The sequence below is a fragment of the Acinonyx jubatus genome, chromosome C2, assembly GCF_027475565.1.
Source record: "Acinonyx jubatus isolate Ajub_Pintada_27869175 chromosome C2, VMU_Ajub_asm_v1.0, whole genome shotgun sequence".
NCBI classification, from domain to species: domain Eukaryota; kingdom Metazoa; phylum Chordata; class Mammalia; order Carnivora; family Felidae; genus Acinonyx; species Acinonyx jubatus.
The window spans coordinates 147,315,961-147,335,264 of record NC_069384.1 but is presented as its reverse complement, the minus strand read 5'-3'; the positions used below and the strand labels follow the sequence as shown (position 1 = coordinate 147,335,264).

Below are 19,304 nucleotides of genomic sequence, written 5' to 3'. Positions count from 1 at the left end.
TCAGGTACACGTTTCCCTTCTTACCAGAATTACTTCAAAAATGAGTGGGATCAGTTTGCTCTCTTCCACAAGTCTGTTAAAAAAAAAATAAAAATAAAAAGATAAGCACACATTAGATAACTCGTATTTAAACTGCTGCCCTGATAAAGATTACCACAGCCCCCGCTTTCATTGCTTAAGTTCTGTGCCCGAAAAACAGATGATTATATTCATTTTTAATACACTGAACTACCCCTATTAAATACAAGAAATATGGGGCTTCTTTGCAAGTGACTATTAGCTTAGCCTTACTGGTCTGTAGCAAGTAAAATCTCAAATAGATTGACATTTATAAATGTAAGAATTAATTAAAATTCACAACTCTCATTAAGGCTATGAAAATAGGCAGTGCTAGCCGAAATAATGTAAGCAGCCCTCACCGCACAGTTAAATTATAAGTGTGCCACACTGTAATCTTTCATATATGCCTCATTAGCTATCTTCTCAGCACTAATGAATTAATGTATAATGATTTTTAATCTTTTACTTAAAAAATAAAAAGTAGACCCTAATCAAGACTTTGGGACCTTTCCCTCATCAAAACTAGTTAAGTATTATCTATTGTAACAAAAGATTTTTTTCATGCGATTTAAGAGAAAATAGCCTCAATTCAAAAGTAACAGTTCTTATTAAAACAACACTTCAGTCTCTAAATATTCCTTTGGTCTATGGCAGTAAACGCTTCTCTGTAAAGGGTCAGATGGCAAAGATTGTAGGCTTTGGTCGGCCACACAGTCTCTACAGCAACCACTTAACTCGGTCACTATAATGTACGAGTCATCATAAATAATACATAAATGAATAGGCATGGTTGTGTTCCAATAAAATTTTATTTACAAAAACAGGTATGTGCCATATTTGGCCCATAAGCTATAATCTGTTGATCCCTCCTCATTCAGTTTTAAAAATAAATCCGATGCCTTCATTTTATTAGCATTTACTTTGGATGATAAACCACAGCACTGAAGACGAGCATGCTGCCTTCATTGTGGGCATGTGCAGTTTGTCTGTTTCACAGAAATTGCCCGGTAGATAGAAAGGGAATTTATCATCTGGCCTCCCTCGAGCTTGTTTGTCTATGATAACACACTGATAAAAGAGAAGCCTATGAGACACGCCAAAAAAAAAGTGTCGGGGTGTTTATAAATATGTGTTATGAGAAAGTGAGATACAGAAAGAAGTCCCAAAGACTGGAGCACTTAGAAAGCCCCCAGTGTCTAGCAGAAGTAAATGCGATTACTTTTGCAGTTCCAATATACTAGGGGATAAGATTTTGACTACAGATATCAAACTCATGTACAGTCTCTCACTTTCCTGGGCAACTGAAGGCTCAGATGTGAGGCCAAAGCTCCCCACCTAATGCCTGGGCAGGACGGGAAATGCACGGACTCGAGACCACACACAGCCTCGGGCCGGCACATTCCCATTCTACTTCCTCAGCTCCTGAGATGGTGACCATCCCTCTTCCTAAACTGTGCTTTAAAAATGTTTATGATCTTTAAAAAATAATAATAATAATAATAATAAAATAAAAAATTTAAAAAATTAAAAAAAGGGGGGGGGGCGCCTGGGCGGTTCAGTCGGTTAAGCGTCGGACTTCGGCTCAGGTCATGATCTCATGGTTCGTGGGTTCAAGCCCCACGTCGGGCTCTGAGCTAATGGCTCAGAGCCTGGAGCCTGCTTCAGATTCTGTGTCTCCCTCTCTCTCTGTCCCTCCCCTGCTCATGCTCTGTCTCTCTCAAAAATAAATAAACATTAAAAAATTTTTTTCTAAATGTTTACGATCTATACTCTTATTAGGCCCAGGCTGAAACAGCTAAGCATATTTCTTGGAGCTGCCCTGGCACCCAAACCCACAAAGTCCCGGGGACACGGGCCCCACTTCTTCTCCAATGGAACCTATAGGTGACAGCTGCTGCTTCTACCCTCTCCCCCAACATTCAGATCCAGGAACATCTGCTCACAGTACCAGCACCCTCCTGGCGGTATTTTTTTTTTTTTTAATGCTTATTTATTTTTGAGGGGGAGGAGGGGCAGAGAGAGAGGAAGACACAGAATCCAAAGCTGACTGTCAGCACAGAGCCTGATATGGGGCTCGAACTGACAACCATGAGATCATGATGACCTGGGCTGAAGTCAGACACGCTTAACCAACTGAGCCACCCAGGTGCCCCTCCTGACAGTATTTTTAAATATATGCCACTACTAGGATGTGCCTACAGAAACTACCATAACCCATTCTTATGGATTACAACTAGTCCTTCTCTGGGCTTTTGCACAATGAGCAGGCTGGCCGGGACAACTACTCCAGCCCCCTTCAACTCACTATCTGTTCTGGCACGCCAGGCCTCACATTTTTCTGAATACCACCAACCATAACAATTGTTCTCGGATTGGACTGACATAATTCGGAGCCACGTCTGGTAAACAAAAAGGGAGCTCAAGCTAAATAAAAGCACTTTTAGTTTTTTAAAAACACAGCATTTCTATGACATTTTCCATGACTCATGAACTAAACCACAAGTGTAAATTCCCAAAAACAACTTAGCCAGTCCGGAGCAAGGAGGGCTGCAAATGTTTGCGAAGATCTAAGGCAGTGTTTTTTCCAGACTGTGGGCAGTGGTCAGTAAGTGGGCAATAAGAGGAGTTCACTGGCTATTGACTAGCATTTTCTTGATCAAACATAATAACATAGAGACTACCCAAAGCTGTCACATAGGGTGTCGTTCGATGACATTTTTGTTTCGGTTACAGGTCTACAGGCGTGTATACTGGATGGTGATGCAAAATGCATTTCTCTTATGTGGGTCGTAGGTAAGCATCTGAGATCCACAGATTTTAGACAACTTTGGAGACAATATTCACTTGCCTTCAATATGCTCTTACACTTTGATTTTTAAAAATCTGTCTCTTCATTTTAACCACCTCCTCTCATACCACCATAGGCCCAATTGGTGGCTTGGGTCTCAAATGATCAAACCCTCGGTATGCTCCAAGTAACGAAGCAAACTACTCAGAGCTTTCTTCCTTTAATTTGTACTCTGGAGAGCAGCCCCAGCGCTCAGGCCTCTGTAGACCAGGGAGGATGAGGCTTACCTCCCAAGAAAGCTGATGTGGCTGAAAACCCGGGAATTATTCAGGCAGCCAATCTTAAGTCATCATAATAGACTTCTGCAAAAGTCTCTCTCAGTTGGGGGATCTGTTCAGTGGTCAGTCACCATGATTTTAAATCACGAGTAGCGGGGCACCTGTAGGGAGGGTCTCAGTCGGTGAAGCGTCCGACTTCGGCTCAGGCCATGATCTCATGGTTCCCGAGTTCGGGCCCCTCATGGGGCTCTGTGCTGACAGTTCAGAGCTGGAGGCTGCTTTGGATACTGTGTCTCCCTCTCTCTCTGTCCCTCCCCCACTTGCATCTGTGTCTTTCTCTCTCTCAAAAGTAAACATTAAAAAAAAAAATTTTTTAACATTTTAAATCACCAGTATCATTTTACTGCGTGAGCCTGTTGTATCCCTACATTCTAAAATAATAAAATTTCTATGGTCTATGGACAACCTGAAGGACAGGAAATAAAAAGATTTATCTGGATTTTTTTTAAAACCAAAAGCAAACAAAAAGAGATCTTTTTGAAATTATCCCTAATCTTCAAAGCACTATGAAGATATTAACTACATCACAGCATACTTTTCTTTCTTTATGTTAGCCCTCTTAAGCACACTGATTCTAAGTAATTCCAGATGAAAACTGAAATAAACTGCCCTCCCCAAAAGTAGTTCACTGGACCACTGGAAACAGTTTTTTGGGTTTTTTGTTTTGTTTTTTTTTTTTTTTGGCAGGGACAGGCCTTCTTTGTTCTGTTTCTTCCCCTTAACAGTACAATTTAATAATAGGTGGTATGTGCTTAAAGAGTTTTCCTTACAAAATTTTGACTCAGTAGATTCACCGGGATTTTGTATATCTGTTTACATTATTAACCAAGAGGGTGCTGTTTGAATCAGCAAATTTTGAATACACTTATGAAAACCTTTAGGATACATTGTTTGACATTCTAACTCCCTCCTGTACCTAAAGTAAGTGTTGGTTGCCCTTGGTATTGGGAAACTTCTCAAAAGTTTTATTTACTGATGCTTGACAGTTCAGGCTAAATATAAAATAAATTAGCAATGGTTAGATATAAATGACTAGATGCAATTTAGGTAGGAAAAGTAGAAATAGGGAGATGCCTCTGCTTCTGTTCAGAGAGCTACAGAAGTGAGTTGGGCTGAGTTTCATTTTTAAAAAATATAATTCATAGTCAAATTGGCTAACATACAGTGTATGAAGTGTGCTCTTGGTTTTGGGGGTAGATTCCCGTGGTTCATCGCTTCCATACAACACCCAGTGCTCATCCCAGCAAGTGCCCTCCTCAATGCCTACCACCCACCTTCCCCCACTCCTCTAGCCCCCATCCACCCTCAGATTGTTCTCTGTATTTAAGAGTCTCTTATGGTTTGCCTCCCTCCCTCTCTGTTTGTAACTATTTTTCCCCTTCCCTTCTCCATGGTCTTCTGCTAAGTTTCTCAAGATCCACTTATGAGTGAAAACATATGTCTGTCCTTCTCTGACTTATTTCACTCAGCATAGTCCTTTCCAGTTCCATCCACGTTGCCGCAAAACCTTTGTTAACATTTTTCAACTTTCCTTTAAAACATAGAGACTATGTACGGACGAACCAGGAACAAGAATTAAAAGTACCTGAAGTCCCCCGACCTACCCCACCATACTTCTACGTATTCAGAGAAAAGAGGAGCCAGAAGGAGGGGAAGGAAAGGATCTCTGTCTGTTCTGGCTCATGTTGCAAAACAAAGCAAGCAGCCCCGACAGTGATTCGATGGGTCTGGGAGACACCAGGGTCGGTCTGTGGACCTGCACTGTCAGGTTCGCTCTCTGGCTTGCAGTTTTTACCTACCCACATGGGTAGAGACAATACACACGAAGCAAGGACCAGAAGTCAAGACTCTCCATCTCCATGGTTGGCCCTATCCATGGGGAACACTATCCATACCCCCCCCCCCCCGCCCCCGGAGGGTTTCTCCATCTACTGTCCCTGCATTTTAACAATCCATGTTGTGATACAGACCTTACTTATTTTTTTTCCCTGAAAACTATCTCAGTACTCAATTATGACTAACACCATTGAGCATGTGCCATGGGCTAATCTTATACGCTCAAAATCTGTGCCTTCAAACTCAGAGTCAAATGGCTTAGAGACACAAAGAGAATCAACTTCTATCATGGATGTATACACAGGTGACAAGAGAATGGACCTGGGGAAAACCCAGCGAGCGCAGACTGGTGAAAAGAGGTGTTTATGAGCCTTGAAAGAACTGGCCAATTCAACTGAAGCGTACCTACATGGAAAGGGGGAGCAGGAGGAACGGGGCAGTCTGAGTAGTGAAAGGACAATGTGCAAGATGGAGCAGAATGATGCAGCCTTGAATGTCATGCCAAGAACTCTGGGTTTTATCTGGGTTTTATCTGTAACCAGAAGACTGGTTACAGGAAGTTTATGAAGGATTTTAAGCAGGAGAATGACACAGTAAGATCTGCTGTTCAAACTTCAATCTGACAGTAACGGGGGAAAATGACTGGGGGAAGGAGTGCAGTCTAGAACATTCCTACTCAAAGAATGGTCTGCGGACCAGAGCCGGCCTACAGACCATCACAGGTCTGGGACAAGACAACTATTGAAATGTGAAAGACTGAGTTTCTGTGTGTTGGGATAAGAACTTTGCAGCAGTATAAAAAGTGACCCCACCAAAATATGATGAAAACCAGGATATTTGCATAGCCTCAAAATCGTTCCCCACAAAGACATTTACGTTGGAGAAACCTGGCAGGCACCACCTTAACCAAGGGAGCACATTTCACATCACTAGAAATGAGACAATGACATCACGTATGCCCTGATACCGTGCACTGAGGAGGACACACCATCGCTTCTCGGGTACTTTCACCAAGACTACAAACCTCAATCTAATCATAAAAAGCGCCACGCTCAAATTGAGTGGCATCCTACAAAGTTACTAGCCAGTGCACTTCAAAAGTGTTAAAGCCATAAAAGACCAGAGTGAGGAGCTGTCCCCAACTGGGGGGACTCCTACCAGAGAGGAGAAGCCTAAATGCAATGTGGGACCCTACGTGACATCCGGAACTAGAAAATGGACATTAGTGAGAAAACTGGCAACACTGGAATCAGATATGCAGGTAGTTAATACTATTATATTAATGTTAATTTCCTGGTTTTGATAACTGCTACAGTTCCATAAGATGCCAACATCAGTGGAAACTGGGTGAAAGGCATAAGGAAATTCTTTGTACTACTTTTATAACTTTTCCGTGAGGCTAAAAGTATTTCAATATGAAAAGTTTTTTTGTGTTTGTTTTGTTTAGTTTTTGTGTTATGGCTCCCAAATGCTCTGACTCTCCTCTCTTGAGAAGTGGGATCTGTGTCCTCTCCCCCTGAATCTGGGCAGGTTTGCAACTGCTTTGACCGATAGTATAGCATGGAAGTGACACCGTATGACTTCTGCTTATATTCTGCGTGCCTTTGTTAGATTTCACTTTCATCATATTTTCTGAAAATATTTATTCTGGTTATCTGTTGCCGCATAAGAAACGATCCCGAACTTAGCATCGTAAAGCAATAATTACTTTATGATGCTAGAGAATCGATGGGTCGTGGATCTGGACAGGGCACACTGAGATGACCTATCCTTGTTCCCTGATGTCAGCTGGGAAGACACAAAGGCTCGGGTGACGAGAACAGCTGGGGGGGCCGTAGGCATCTCGAAGCCTTCTTCGCTCACACGCCACATGAGGTGACTCAAGGAAGGCTCGGCTGATTCTGCCCACTGGATCACCTACTGCTCTCCTCTCCAAGTGGCTTGGCCTCTCACAGCATGGCAGCCGGGTGCCAAGAGAGAGCACCGCTAAACAACCGTGTGGAAGCTGTCTGGTCTTTTCTCCCTGGTATCACTTGCACTGCATTCTCAATAGTTACAAGCCTGTCATTAAGCTCAGCCCAGCCTCAAGTGGAGGAGAAACACAGACAACTCCCAACGGGAGAGTGAAGGAAGAGCATGTGGGATGGGAGAGACTTCTGTAGCCATCTTCGTAAGACTCAATCCGCCACTGCACTGGCCTATAACACACTGACATTTTAAAAACTGTTTCTTCACCGCAGACAGCATGAGTAACATTAGTTTGGAATCAGAGAGAACAGTTGATAGGCTACGACAGCAATCCAAAGGATCATAACAGGAGCCTCGGGAGCCTCGTATTTGTTTTCTATTGCTGAATAACAAATTAGCACAAACTTAGTGGCTTAAAGCAACACCCATTTATTAATCCAAACTCCCGTAGTCAGAAGCCTAGCTCAGCATGGCTGGGTTATCTGCTCAGAGCACAGGGATCTGGAACTGACTTCTCCTTTGGAGGCCGGGGGTCAAGGGGATATGTTTTCAACTACAGTCTTGTGGACAGAATTCAGTTCCTGGTAGGCCTGAAGTCCCTCTTTCCACGCTGGCTACCAGACACAGGTCCCTCTCATATCCTACAGGCCACTCAACATCCCTTGGCACATGGACTCCCCCAACTGTAAAACCAGCAAAAGAGGACTCTCCTCCATGTCAAATACTTCTCGAGCTTCAAATCTCTTCGACTTCCTAGTCTCTGACCTCCAGGCTGGATTTAAACGACTCCTGCAATTAGTAGAGCCTAGCTGGATGATCTCCAGACTTTAAGGCCAACTAGTTTTGGCCCTTAATTACATCTGCAATATTCCATCACAGCGGCACTGAATTACTGTTTAGCTGAGTAACTGGGAGAAGGTGTGTATATACCTTCTGGGAATCTTGAAGGCCATCTGAAAATTCCGACCACTCCAATTTCACCTCAGCCTTGCCTCCTTTTTAATTTATTTTTTTTTCAACGTTTATGTTTATTTTTGGGACAGAGAGAGACAGAGCATGAACAGGCGAGGGGCAGAGAGAGAGGGAGACACAGAATCGGAAACAGGCTCCAGGCTCCGAGCCATCAGCCCAGAGCCCGACGCGGGGCTCGAACTCACGGACCGCGAGATTGTGACCTGGCTGAAGTCAGACGCTTAACCGACTGCGCCACCCAGGCGCCCCCCTTGCCTCCTTTTTAAAAGCATAATTCAGGAGTGCCTGGGTGGCTCAGTTGGTTAAGCACCTGACTCTTGATTTCAGCTCAGGTCACGATCTCACAGTTTGTGAGATCAAGCCCCACATCAGGCTCTGCACAGACAGCGTGGAGCCTGCTTGGGATTCTCTCTTTCCCTCTTTCTCTGCCCCTCCTCCACTCATGTTCGTTCTCTCTCTCAGAGTAAACACATATTTTTTTTAATTTTTTTTTTTTACTGTTTTTATTTTTGAGACAGAGAGAGACAGAGCATGAACGGGGGAGGGGCAGAGAGAGAGGGAGACACAGAATCTGAAGCAGGCTCCAGGCTCTGAGCCATCAGCCAATGCCCGATGCGGGGCTTGAACTCACGGACCACGAGGTCGTGACCTGAGCTGAAGTCGGATGCTTAACCGACTGAGACACCCAGGCGCCCCTTAAACACATATTTTTAGAAAATGAATAAAAAATAAAAGAATAATTCGTATTTAGTTCCTTGAATAAGCTGCTTCTGGTCAACTTATATAGAAACCCCAAATAGATGCTGAACTTTTTAAAACTTCAACAATGCTGGTTAAGAGTTTTAGAGTTACTTTTTGTTTATAACTGAGCACTAGACAACAAACAAAGCTTTTCCATTTCTTATGACATACGTAATTTGCCAGTCTAGTGTACCAACAACAGCCATTTTAAATTCAAAAAAAAAAAAAAATCTCTAACATCACACTGAATTTCAAATTATTGGCCCAGTGAATCAGCTCCAAAGAGAAATGGTTTTTGTTTTTTTTTTTTCAACGTTTATTTATTTTTGGGACAGAGAGAGACAGAGCATGAACGGGGGAGGGGCAGAGAGAGAGGGAGACACAGAATCGGAAACAGGCTCCAGGCTCTGAGCCATCAGCCCAGAGCCTGACGCGGGGCTCGAACTCACGGACCGCGAGATCGTGACCTGGCTGAAGTCGGACGCTTAACCGACTACGCCACCTAGGCGCCCCAGAAATGGTTTTATAATGTGTAGCTTTGGTCTGATATTAAGTCTAGCCTGAGAGCAAGCTATTTCTAATGTTTCTCCTTGAAATGTTTGCCCTTGTCTGCAATGCTCACTAATCCTCTTGCACAGAATTGCAGAATACCAATTATTTATTTACCAATAAAGGCACACATCTAAGGAGATGTTTTGCACAAGAAAAGGGCAGGGCTGAAATTTCAGCAGCTCTAGCACAGGACGTGTTTAGATCTGGTCATTTTATGAAGATCTACAGAGTCCTTCATATGGGTAAGCATTGTATCTTTTCCTTGAAGAAGTTTATACCCCAGTGGGCAAAAAATATATATACATGACATAAAAATTAACTGAATTCAACTTATAAAGCTGACTATTTCATTGGCTGAGAAAGTCTTAGAATTGTTAGACTACAAGGCTATTCCAGAACGTACCTCCCACGTACAGAATCTCCCATTGCCTCAAAGAGCATGAAAATGATAGGAGTTTTAGTAAGAAACTATGGTTAAGCAAAAAGCAAGTGTTTTCCAATAGAAAGGAGATTCATACAGAAATTTAAAAAGTGTATATTACATTAGCGACTTTGCAAAAAGCTTTTGTACCCATTACCTCAACAGATACCCAACACAGGCCTGTGATGACCCACATCTGTTGAACGAAACGAGGCCCGAGACTGTTTCTATCATACAAAGTACAGAAGGTGAGACAGAACAGCTATACCCAGAGGATCTTCACACGGTACACGGCACTCATGTACAAAATATCCCTGACTCCAGGGTCCCTAGGTGGTTCAGTCGGTTAAGTGTCTGACTTTGGCTCGAGTCACGATCTCCGGTTCATAGATTTGAGCCCCGCATCGGGCTCTGTGCTGACATCTCAGAGCCTGGAGCCTGCTTCCGATTCTGTGTCTCCCTCTCTCTCTGCCTCTCTGCCTCTCTCTCTCTCTCTCTCAAGAATAAACATTTAAAAAAAAATTTTTTTTTAAATATCACTGACTCCCAGATACTACAAGGTGCCTGAAAGTCACATTCTGCCCAGGGATTTACACTAACTGTCCCTGCACAGGCAACATTTTTGTTAACCAGCCAAGGGCTTTGGCCCCACATTCCCGCATCTTTTCTGTCTGCCTGGGTCCTGAGCCCTCACCCTTTGCCTTTCTGAACCTATGGCTCTATGGCTGGTCTCTTATCTCTAATACTGCTTTGAATCCTTGGCACTCTCCCCAAGACATGATTCTGTACTGGTCACAAAGCTCTACATTCATACCACCAAGAAGCATGCTGCTTCTTGCACCAAAGCAAGGAGGGGACTGAACCAAAAGCAGCACTATTAGTAAGACAAGTAAGATAAAGGACTGGCAGGGGCACAAACCAGAGACAAATCTCTAGGAGAACAACCAGTTTTCACATGTGGCCAGCATCTCTTGTCCCTACAGACATGAGCCCAACACTAAAAAAGAGCCACTGTATAAGAGCTAGTCCTGAAATTCTTTTCAATTTAATGAAACTATTTATTTTCTATGGTCTCTTTTTGTCCTGTTACTTAATGAAATGTAAGAGTTTTTTTTTTTTTTTTTTGGAATTTACTTGAAGTCAGGCTAAGATTTGTCTCTTTATTCTTTCACTCATTCGTTATTTATTAACATTACTATATTCATTAGATGCCATGCATTGAGCTAAGTTAGAGCTCTATCAAGTATTCTACGTGCTAGGACAGATGTCTAAACAGGGTAGAGAAGGGGAGCACCTGATGGCTCAGCTAGCAGAATAACTGGCTCTTGATTTTGGGGTTGTAAGTTCGAGCCCCACGTTAGGAGTAGAGATTACTTAAAAATAAAATCTTTAAAAAAAAAAAAAAGAGTACAGATGGGACAACAGAAAATACAGTTGACCCTTGAATAACACAGGATGTGTGGGCACTGACCCCCTGCATAGTTGAAAAATCCATGTGTAACTTCTGACTCCCCCAAAATGTAACTACCAATAGCCTACTGTTGATCTGAACCTCATAACATAAACAGCCCATTAACACGTTTTGTATGTTTTATGTATTATATACCGTATTCGTACAATAAAGCAAGCTAGAGAAAAAACTGTTAAGGAAATCATAAGGAAGAGAAAATACGTTTACAACACTGTACCATATTTATTGGAAAATATCCACATATGAGCAGACCTGCACAGTTCAAACCCATGTTGTTCAACCGTCAGCTGTAGTCTTTTCTGGCTGAGAAGCGTAACAGAGGCTTCAACGTGAAACCAATGATGACAACAGTGGTAAACATAGATCACACAGTTAATAAGTAGAACATAGTCCCAGGGCTGTACATGTGGTAACTCAATGGAGTTGAACAAAGAAAAAGAAAATCCTAGCAATCAGGTAATATGATGATGATGATGATAATGATGATGATTGTTTTGTTTCACATGAGAAACTGAGATATGAGGAAGTAAATCGGTCAAGTGCCAAGGAGGGGGCTGAGATATAAACCCAGGCGGCTTGGATCACACCCCATGGGGCAGGTACCACTTGAGTAGAACCTCGAAAGAGGAGGAGGTTATTGACAGGCAGTCGGTGGATGAAGGGGGAGGAGGACAGGCAGGGATGAAGTATGTGCTGGACAAGGGAAAGAGCATGACCAAGAGCAAAAACGGGATGAGCTCATTACAGGCAGCGACAAGCAGGTGAACAGGCATATTTGTGGCCACGAGCATTTCTATGGCCCACAAGCTATGAACGGTTGTTACGTTTCTAGATGCTTGGGAGCTGGGGGGGGGGGGGGGGGGGGGGCGGGAATCAAAGAATATTTTATCACATATGAAACAGCATGAAATTCAAATTTCAGTTTTTATAAGTAAAGTTTTATTGAAACACAACCATTCTCATTCATTTACATGCGGTCTCTGGCTGCCTTTACGCTGCAATGGCAGAGCTGAGTAGCTGCAACAGGGTCCGTATGGCCAGCAATGCCTAAAATATTTACTATCTGGCCTTTTATAGAAAGTTTGCCAAGCGTTGCTCTAGGTGACTGGGTGCTACTAAGGGGCTGATTAGGCGAAATGATGTCATTACCAGCTTTCTGTTTTTACAATGTTTATTCGGGTTACAGTGAAGAGGATGGGCTGGAAACAAAAAGGAGGATCAGTTAGCTGATAATGACTACTCTCAAAATACGAGGTGATCAACACGAAGCAGGAGTAAATGGGAAAAGGAAAAGGAGAAATATCAGTGAGTTATAGCCGTAGGATTTCAAAATCTACTGGATCCAGGGGAGAAAGAGAAGAAATACACAATGACACCAGGTACTTGATGTGTCCTACCTGGAGGCTACCACCATGACCACGACCAGAAAAATGCACATCACAGCGAGCAACCTCACTCATAGAGCACTGCCCACCCGTGCACTCGATGTAGTGAGTGCTTTACCTCTCACTTACCATGGTGAGTGACTACCATGGTGGTCATGACTAAGGTGAGGTAGGAATGAGTAACCTTGTTCTAAAGAGAAGAAAACTAACACTGAACTTTATCCAAGGTAACACAGCTCATTAGTTTCCAAGTTCATGATGTGAACTGCTCTAAGATACTATAATACACAGAGGGAAAAGCTACTCTGGATAAGAAAACGAATTACATTCTGAAAGAAGAGTGACAAGTAGAATGAGGGCAGAAACCCCGAGGCACACCATCATTTCAAGATTTGGCAGGAAGGAAACATCACAGTGGTGTCCATCTTCAAAGAATGTAGGAAGCAAGGAGATCAATGGGGTGGAATGGAAGAGAGTCAAAAAGAACAGTTTAATACCCTGCTCAACCCCTCCTAGATGTTCAGATCTTAGGGTCAGTCCCAGTTTCCAAAAATTATACTGTATTTTACTGAATAACTCCCCACACTCATTTCAGGAAGCTGTTTCTTTTTTTTTTTTTAATTTAATTTAATTTAAATTTTAGTTAGTTAACATACAGCGCAATGTTGGTTTCAGGAGTAGAATTCAGTGATTCATCACTTACATACAACACCCAGTGCTCATCACAAGTGTCCCTCTTAATGCTCAACACCCATCTAGCCCATCTCCCACCCATCTCCATCAACCCTCAGTTTGTTCTCTATCATTAAAAGTCTCTTGTGGTTTGTTTCCCTTTCTCCTTTTTTTCCCTCTTCCCGTATGTTCACCTGTTTTGTTTCTTAAATTCCTTAAATTTCTTAAATTCTTAAATTCCACATATGAGTGAAATCATATGGTATTTTTCTTTCTCTGATGGACTTATTTCGCTTAGCATAATACTTTCTACCTAACAAACAAACAGAGTAATGATCAACTTGAAGCCACTGAACCAAAGGCTACCTTGCTGACCTTGAAAACCACAAGATAGGTTATGGATTGCCATTAATGTTAATGTTTTATTTATTTATTTGAGAGAGAGACAGAGACAGAGACAGAGAAAGCGTGCAAACAGGGAAGGGGCAGAGAGAGAGGGAGACAGAGAATCCCAAGCAGGCTCTGCACTGTCAACACAGAGCCCGATGCAGGGCTCCAACCCATGAACCATGAGACCATGACCTGAACCTAAATCAAGAGTCCGATGCTCAATCAAATGAGCCTCCCCAGGTGTCCCAACATTAATGTTTAATAAGAACCACCAGCTTATATGATATGTGTGTTAAACAAATAGGTGGTTTTTTTCCTGATTATAGAAAATAATTATTAAAAATCATATTAGAGCCACCTAAGTGGCTCAGTCGATTTAGTGTCCAACTCTTGATTTTGGCTCTGGCCATGATCCCAGGGTTGTGGGACTGAGCCCCTCCATCAGGCTCCGTGCTTAGCATGGATTAGATTCTCCTAAGATTCTCTCTTTCTCTCCCTCTTTCCCTCTCCTCCACTTGCAGACTAAAAAACAAAAACAAAAACAAAAAACAAAAAACCAACGTGTAAATAGTTTAAAAAATCGTATTAAGGGGCACCTGGATGGCTCGGTGATTAAGCATCCAACTCTTGGTTTCAGCTCATGATCTCATGGTTTGTGGGTTTGAGTTCCGTGTCAGGTTCTACACTCACAGCACAGAGCCTGCTTGGGATTCTCCGTTTCCCTCTCTCTCGGCCCCTTCCCCTCTCGTACTCTCTCTCTCTCAAAAATAAATAAAACAAACATTAAAAAAAAAAACTGGACTATCATAGGATCCAGCAATTCCACTTCTGGGTATTTATTCAAAGAAAACGAAAACACTCATTTGAAGATACCTGCACCCTCATGTTCAACACAGCACTCTTTACAATAGCCAAGATACAAAAGCAGCACAAGTGTTCACTGAGAGATAAATGGATAAAGATGTAGTGTGTATACACACACACACACACACACACACACACAGACATACGGTGGAATATTTAAAAGTTCAGCCATTAAAAAAAAAACTAAAGATCTTGCCACTTCTGACAATATGGATGGACCTTGAGGGCATTATGGTAACTAAAATAAGTCAGACAAAGGTGATTTCTATATGATCTCACTTAAATTTAGAACCTAAACAAAACAAACAAAACACACAAAACCAAGCTCACGGACACAGAGAAAAGATTGGTGGTTGCCAGAGGTGAGGGTCGGGCAGGTGTAGGAGAAATGTGTGAACTGTTTTGAGTTTTTTATAGTTTAAATAAACTGAATATAAACAAACAAATGGAAAAAGAACAAGGTAGGAGGATCTACTCTACCAGTTAAAGTTTATTATAAAACTTCAATATAACAGAGTATTGGTATTAGCTTAAAACCTCCTACAAATCAAATTGGAATAGACAGAAAAAAACCTTAATTTTACATAGCTATTTATATAAAATTATTTATGTGAAATATAGAAATAGAGCAGCATAAAATATGGTATTTTATTGAATGTTACCTTTGGGAAAAATAGAAAATTATATTACATTACAACGAAAATATTGCAATCGCAGTGCTATAAAAAAAATCATTAATAAGGGGCGCCTGGAGAGCTCAGTCGGTTAAGCGTCCAACTCTGGATGGGCTCAGGTTATGATCTCATGGTTCATGAGTTCAAGCCTGGCATCGGGCTCTGCCCTGGCAGTGTGAAGCCTGATTGGGATTCTCTCTCTCTCTCTCTCTCTCCCTCTCTGTCCCTCCCCACCGCGCTCCTGCGCTCTCTTTCAAAGTAAATAAACTTAAAAAACTCATTAGTAAGTTCTGATGTATTAGTTGCTTTTTTTTTTCCTACTCATATAAGGCATAGGATCAACCTCATCTGGAAAATAACAGCTACCATTTCTTGTGCATGTACTCCGTCCCTTGCAGTCACGCCTCATTTAATGCCTAAGGACACTTGCAGAGGGAGACACTGAAACACAGGTTGGTGAAGCAATTTTCTCACAGCCACTCTCAAAGCCCATAATGGATCTGGCATTAGAACTGGCATCTGCCTAATTTAAGATATATTACAGCAGAATAGAGGGTGGGAAGAAATGATCAACTCATACCACATATACTGAGGCTCACTAAGAACATTTCCCCACATCATTAAATACTCACTGAAGATATGAACTCTTGGACCTTCATAGTTTTCTAACCTACAATGTATTGAGCTCATCCTATATTGATGGATCCTATAACAAGGATCCACTTTCTACTAGTATGCACTAGGGGTGGAAAAAAAAAAAAACAAATGTAGTGGTTAAGGGATTGCTTCAAAGGAGTTCAAATCTCACTCAATTGTCCTAGCTCTGGGATGCTGGATAAGTACATCAACTCCAAGCTTTACTTTCTTTGTACGTTATATCACTGCCTACCGACCTCATTTCATGAGGGTGAGGAGTAAATGTGGTTGTGCACGTGAAGCATCCAGCCCTGTCTGGAACATAAAAAGCTCTTTGAACACAGATACTAGCTATCTTTATTTTCACTGTGGTTTTAAATAATGTATCAGTGGGCATTCTTATATATAAATATTTGTGCATATCTTTTACTCTTTTCTTAATATATATTCCTAGAAGTGGAATCAAAGGATATTTAAGGTTTAATACATATTGACAGTTTGCATGTCACAAAAGACGTACTAATTTATGAAAGAGTACATTTCACTAGACTCTCAACAAGTGCTATTAAAAAAAATTGAGGGCATCCGGGTGGCTCAGTCAGTTAAGTGTCCGACTCTTGATCTCAGCTCGAGTCATGATCTCACGATATGGCAGTTCGAGCCCTGCATCGGCACAGAGCCTGCTTGAGAATCTCTCTCCGCCCCTCCCCCACACCTCAAAAATAAACATTAAAAAAAAAAAAAAAAAACCTCTACCAATATTGTCTTTTTATTATCTTAATGGAATTGTCTTGAATACTAATTAGGGTTACCTTTTTTCATGTGTATTGTCAGGAATGCCCTCTTCATACCCTTTGTCCATTTTCCCCTTGGGCTACCTGACTTCAGAATTTCAAGATAACTAATGAAGTCTGTCCCTAAAAAGCTGACCATGTTGTTTACTTTGTAAACAGTTGCATTAAGCTGGATTTATGACTCCAAGCAGACAGAAAAAAAATGCACACTCAAAAAACCGGTACATTTTGAGGGTATGAGGTGTCTCAGAGGCATTTACCTCATTGAAAAGCCACAGTCTCCTTCACTGCCTGGGGTTTTTTCCTACGTAACACTCTATGGCAAAGAATCCTAAGTGATAACACATGTTCGAGATGGCAAAAAAACTGTGCCAAGAAAGTCACAGAACATTTGAAACTCAGACCACTGTTTAGTCTGGCAGCTCTCACGCTCTTTAATTCCATCACAAAGGCCCCTTCTGTACAGCAAACACTGCAATATATTCTGACCAATAACTGTCATCACATAAAATCAAAAGACTTGATAAGGAGGAGGACTCGGGTGTTGAGACATGAGAAATAAACTGGGAGTCTGTGCTTTATGCCTCATGTTACGTTCCATGCATCCGGGCTTCACGTCGTTCTCTGGAGTTGACAGTGACAGGGTCACAATATATTCACAGACAGCATGGCTTTATCAAGAGTAGATAAACAACAACAAAAATGAGCCTGCACTGCAAGTACTGTGTTATTTCTGAACTGGTAAATTACCTTAGTAAATCACCACAGCAGTGGAAACACTAAAACGGAACTCTGATGCGAATATCTGCCAAATGTTACCAAGGGATTGATTCCTTCAGACTTTAGAAGGTACAGGGATCCTACCAAAAGAATTTGTTTAGCTATTATTTCTACGCGGATGGTTTTTCTGGCTGTTAAAACCAAATAATAAGGGCTTGCAAATTAACCGTATTATTCATAAAGAGACCCAATAACCATATAAACACGCAATATAAGGGCGCCATAGAAATGCTTTATAGCAAGCCGGCACTATCTTCCCCCTTTGCCACTGTGTTCAGTGCTGCACATTTTAACACCATCAGAAACAAAATAAATTTGTTGTACAAGTACAAAAGAGTCAGAAGGCATTAAGCGGTAAGTCAAAAATCAAAGAAGCCAATCAGGGAAGTTGGAAACTCCCACCAAGCAAAGACAAATAAGTATCTATCAGCCAAAATACACCTATGTGACATTAATATTCTAGTCCAAGGCAACTGGTTCAACTGTCGTCTCTACACATCCCTTAAAGAACCAATCAAATAAAGATGTTAATCTGATGTGAAACAGACAAGTAATTTAAAGACTATGCCTTTTAAATCCTGAAGATAATGACGCCTATGATGGCTGGATGGAGAACTGGAAACCTGTTTATCATGGCAGAAAATAAAGCCGAATGCTTTGATGCCACACCCGATGTGTACGTGAGAAGCCAAGTACTGCGCTGAAGGGTATCAATGTTTAGACGGCTGATGGCCTTGAAAGCTTGCGAAGGACGGGTCTGCCCGGTGCCACCGTAACAGCCATCTACTCGTGGGCACTGCCTCTCCCACCCCGCACTATCATTCCTCCGGGCACACAGGCCACTTCAAGCTTTCACCTCCCCACTGAACAAGCTGCAAAAGCTCACTGTACACTCACACCCACACACAACTGTTTACAAAAACCCCACAGAAAGCTTGCTCTCTGCGACTCAGTCATTTCTCTTAGAATTCCTACCCAATCGAAGAGCCTGCGGTGGAACCAAGCCCAAAGCTCTCCTGCTCAGGTTTGTAATCTCGCCCCGGAATTTACATCACGCTCTGACAGCCCAGGTTAGACCTCCTGCAGTCAAGTAACGATTTGAGTACCACGACTTTCACAGTGCTTCCGTGTCACCTCCACAATGACCCCAGAGTTTGCGGAACAGTCTCTGGCCCCGTCTAGAGGTCCAACGAGCCTAGGGCTGTTGACGGTGAGGAACTGAGGAGAAGATAATTAGGGATGTGTGGGCTGCCGGCACTGCCCACTCCTCCAGGGCTCGGCCAAGCTTCGCTAGGAAACACACGGACAGTCACAGCCCCAAAGTCTGGCCCCAGATGCGTAAGTCTGAGCAAATAATGAGCCGATGATAAAATATGGCCAAGGGCACAGTACAACTGAGCTCTAATGCACATGCTAGGTTTGTATGTAGCAAGCGACCTGGATGACACTCACTTTAAGCAGGAATCCAGGGACAATGTGTAGGAATGCCCCAATAACATATACAACCCTTAATGCGTAAAAAACACTGCCCCTGAAGCCTAGAAAACCAAGGCTACAACCCACCTCTCGAAGAAGGGTTCCAGAGAGGACTGAGATCCCCAAACAGGTGAGTCCCTCTGTCCTATCTGAGAGGGCTAAAAATAAGCAATAATTCCAAACACGCTTCAATAGTTTATTAAGGAAAATGTGTAACACTTTTTTCCACACGGAAAGTAATTATTACTCAATCATTTTAAGGCAAGAGTGAAGAGAGGAGCTCACAAAAAAATTTTTCAGTGGCCACAGTCCCATTTTTACTATCTATCTTAAAGTAGGCAACCAAGGGTAGTAACAGACAACAGCCCCAAATAGAAATATGTAAACAAGCCTTCAGTACGATGTTAGTATTGGTTTCAGAAATATTCTCAAAATGGGAACATATAACATAGTTTCCAGTTATCCAAATAGCGATCCAATTCCTTG

The 19,304-nt window shown here is 42.2% G+C and overlaps 1 protein-coding gene across 15 annotated transcripts in view; it reads right to left on the bottom strand.

Annotated features, from left to right (window-relative positions):
* Window positions 1-19,304, bottom strand: part of ULK4 (unc-51 like kinase 4) — a 571,462-nt gene that overhangs the window by 303,342 nt on the left and 248,816 nt on the right. For 14 of the 15 annotated variants that reach the window (XM_053221605.1, XM_053221617.1, XM_053221609.1 and 11 more), the window contains one exon: window positions 25-73. The exons of the other annotated variant lie outside the window; for it this stretch is intronic. In XM_053221605.1, the coding sequence (XP_053077580.1) occupies window positions 25-73 (49 nt within the window). The remainder of the gene's footprint in view (window positions 1-24; window positions 74-19,304) is intronic. 15 annotated transcript variants of the gene reach the window in all.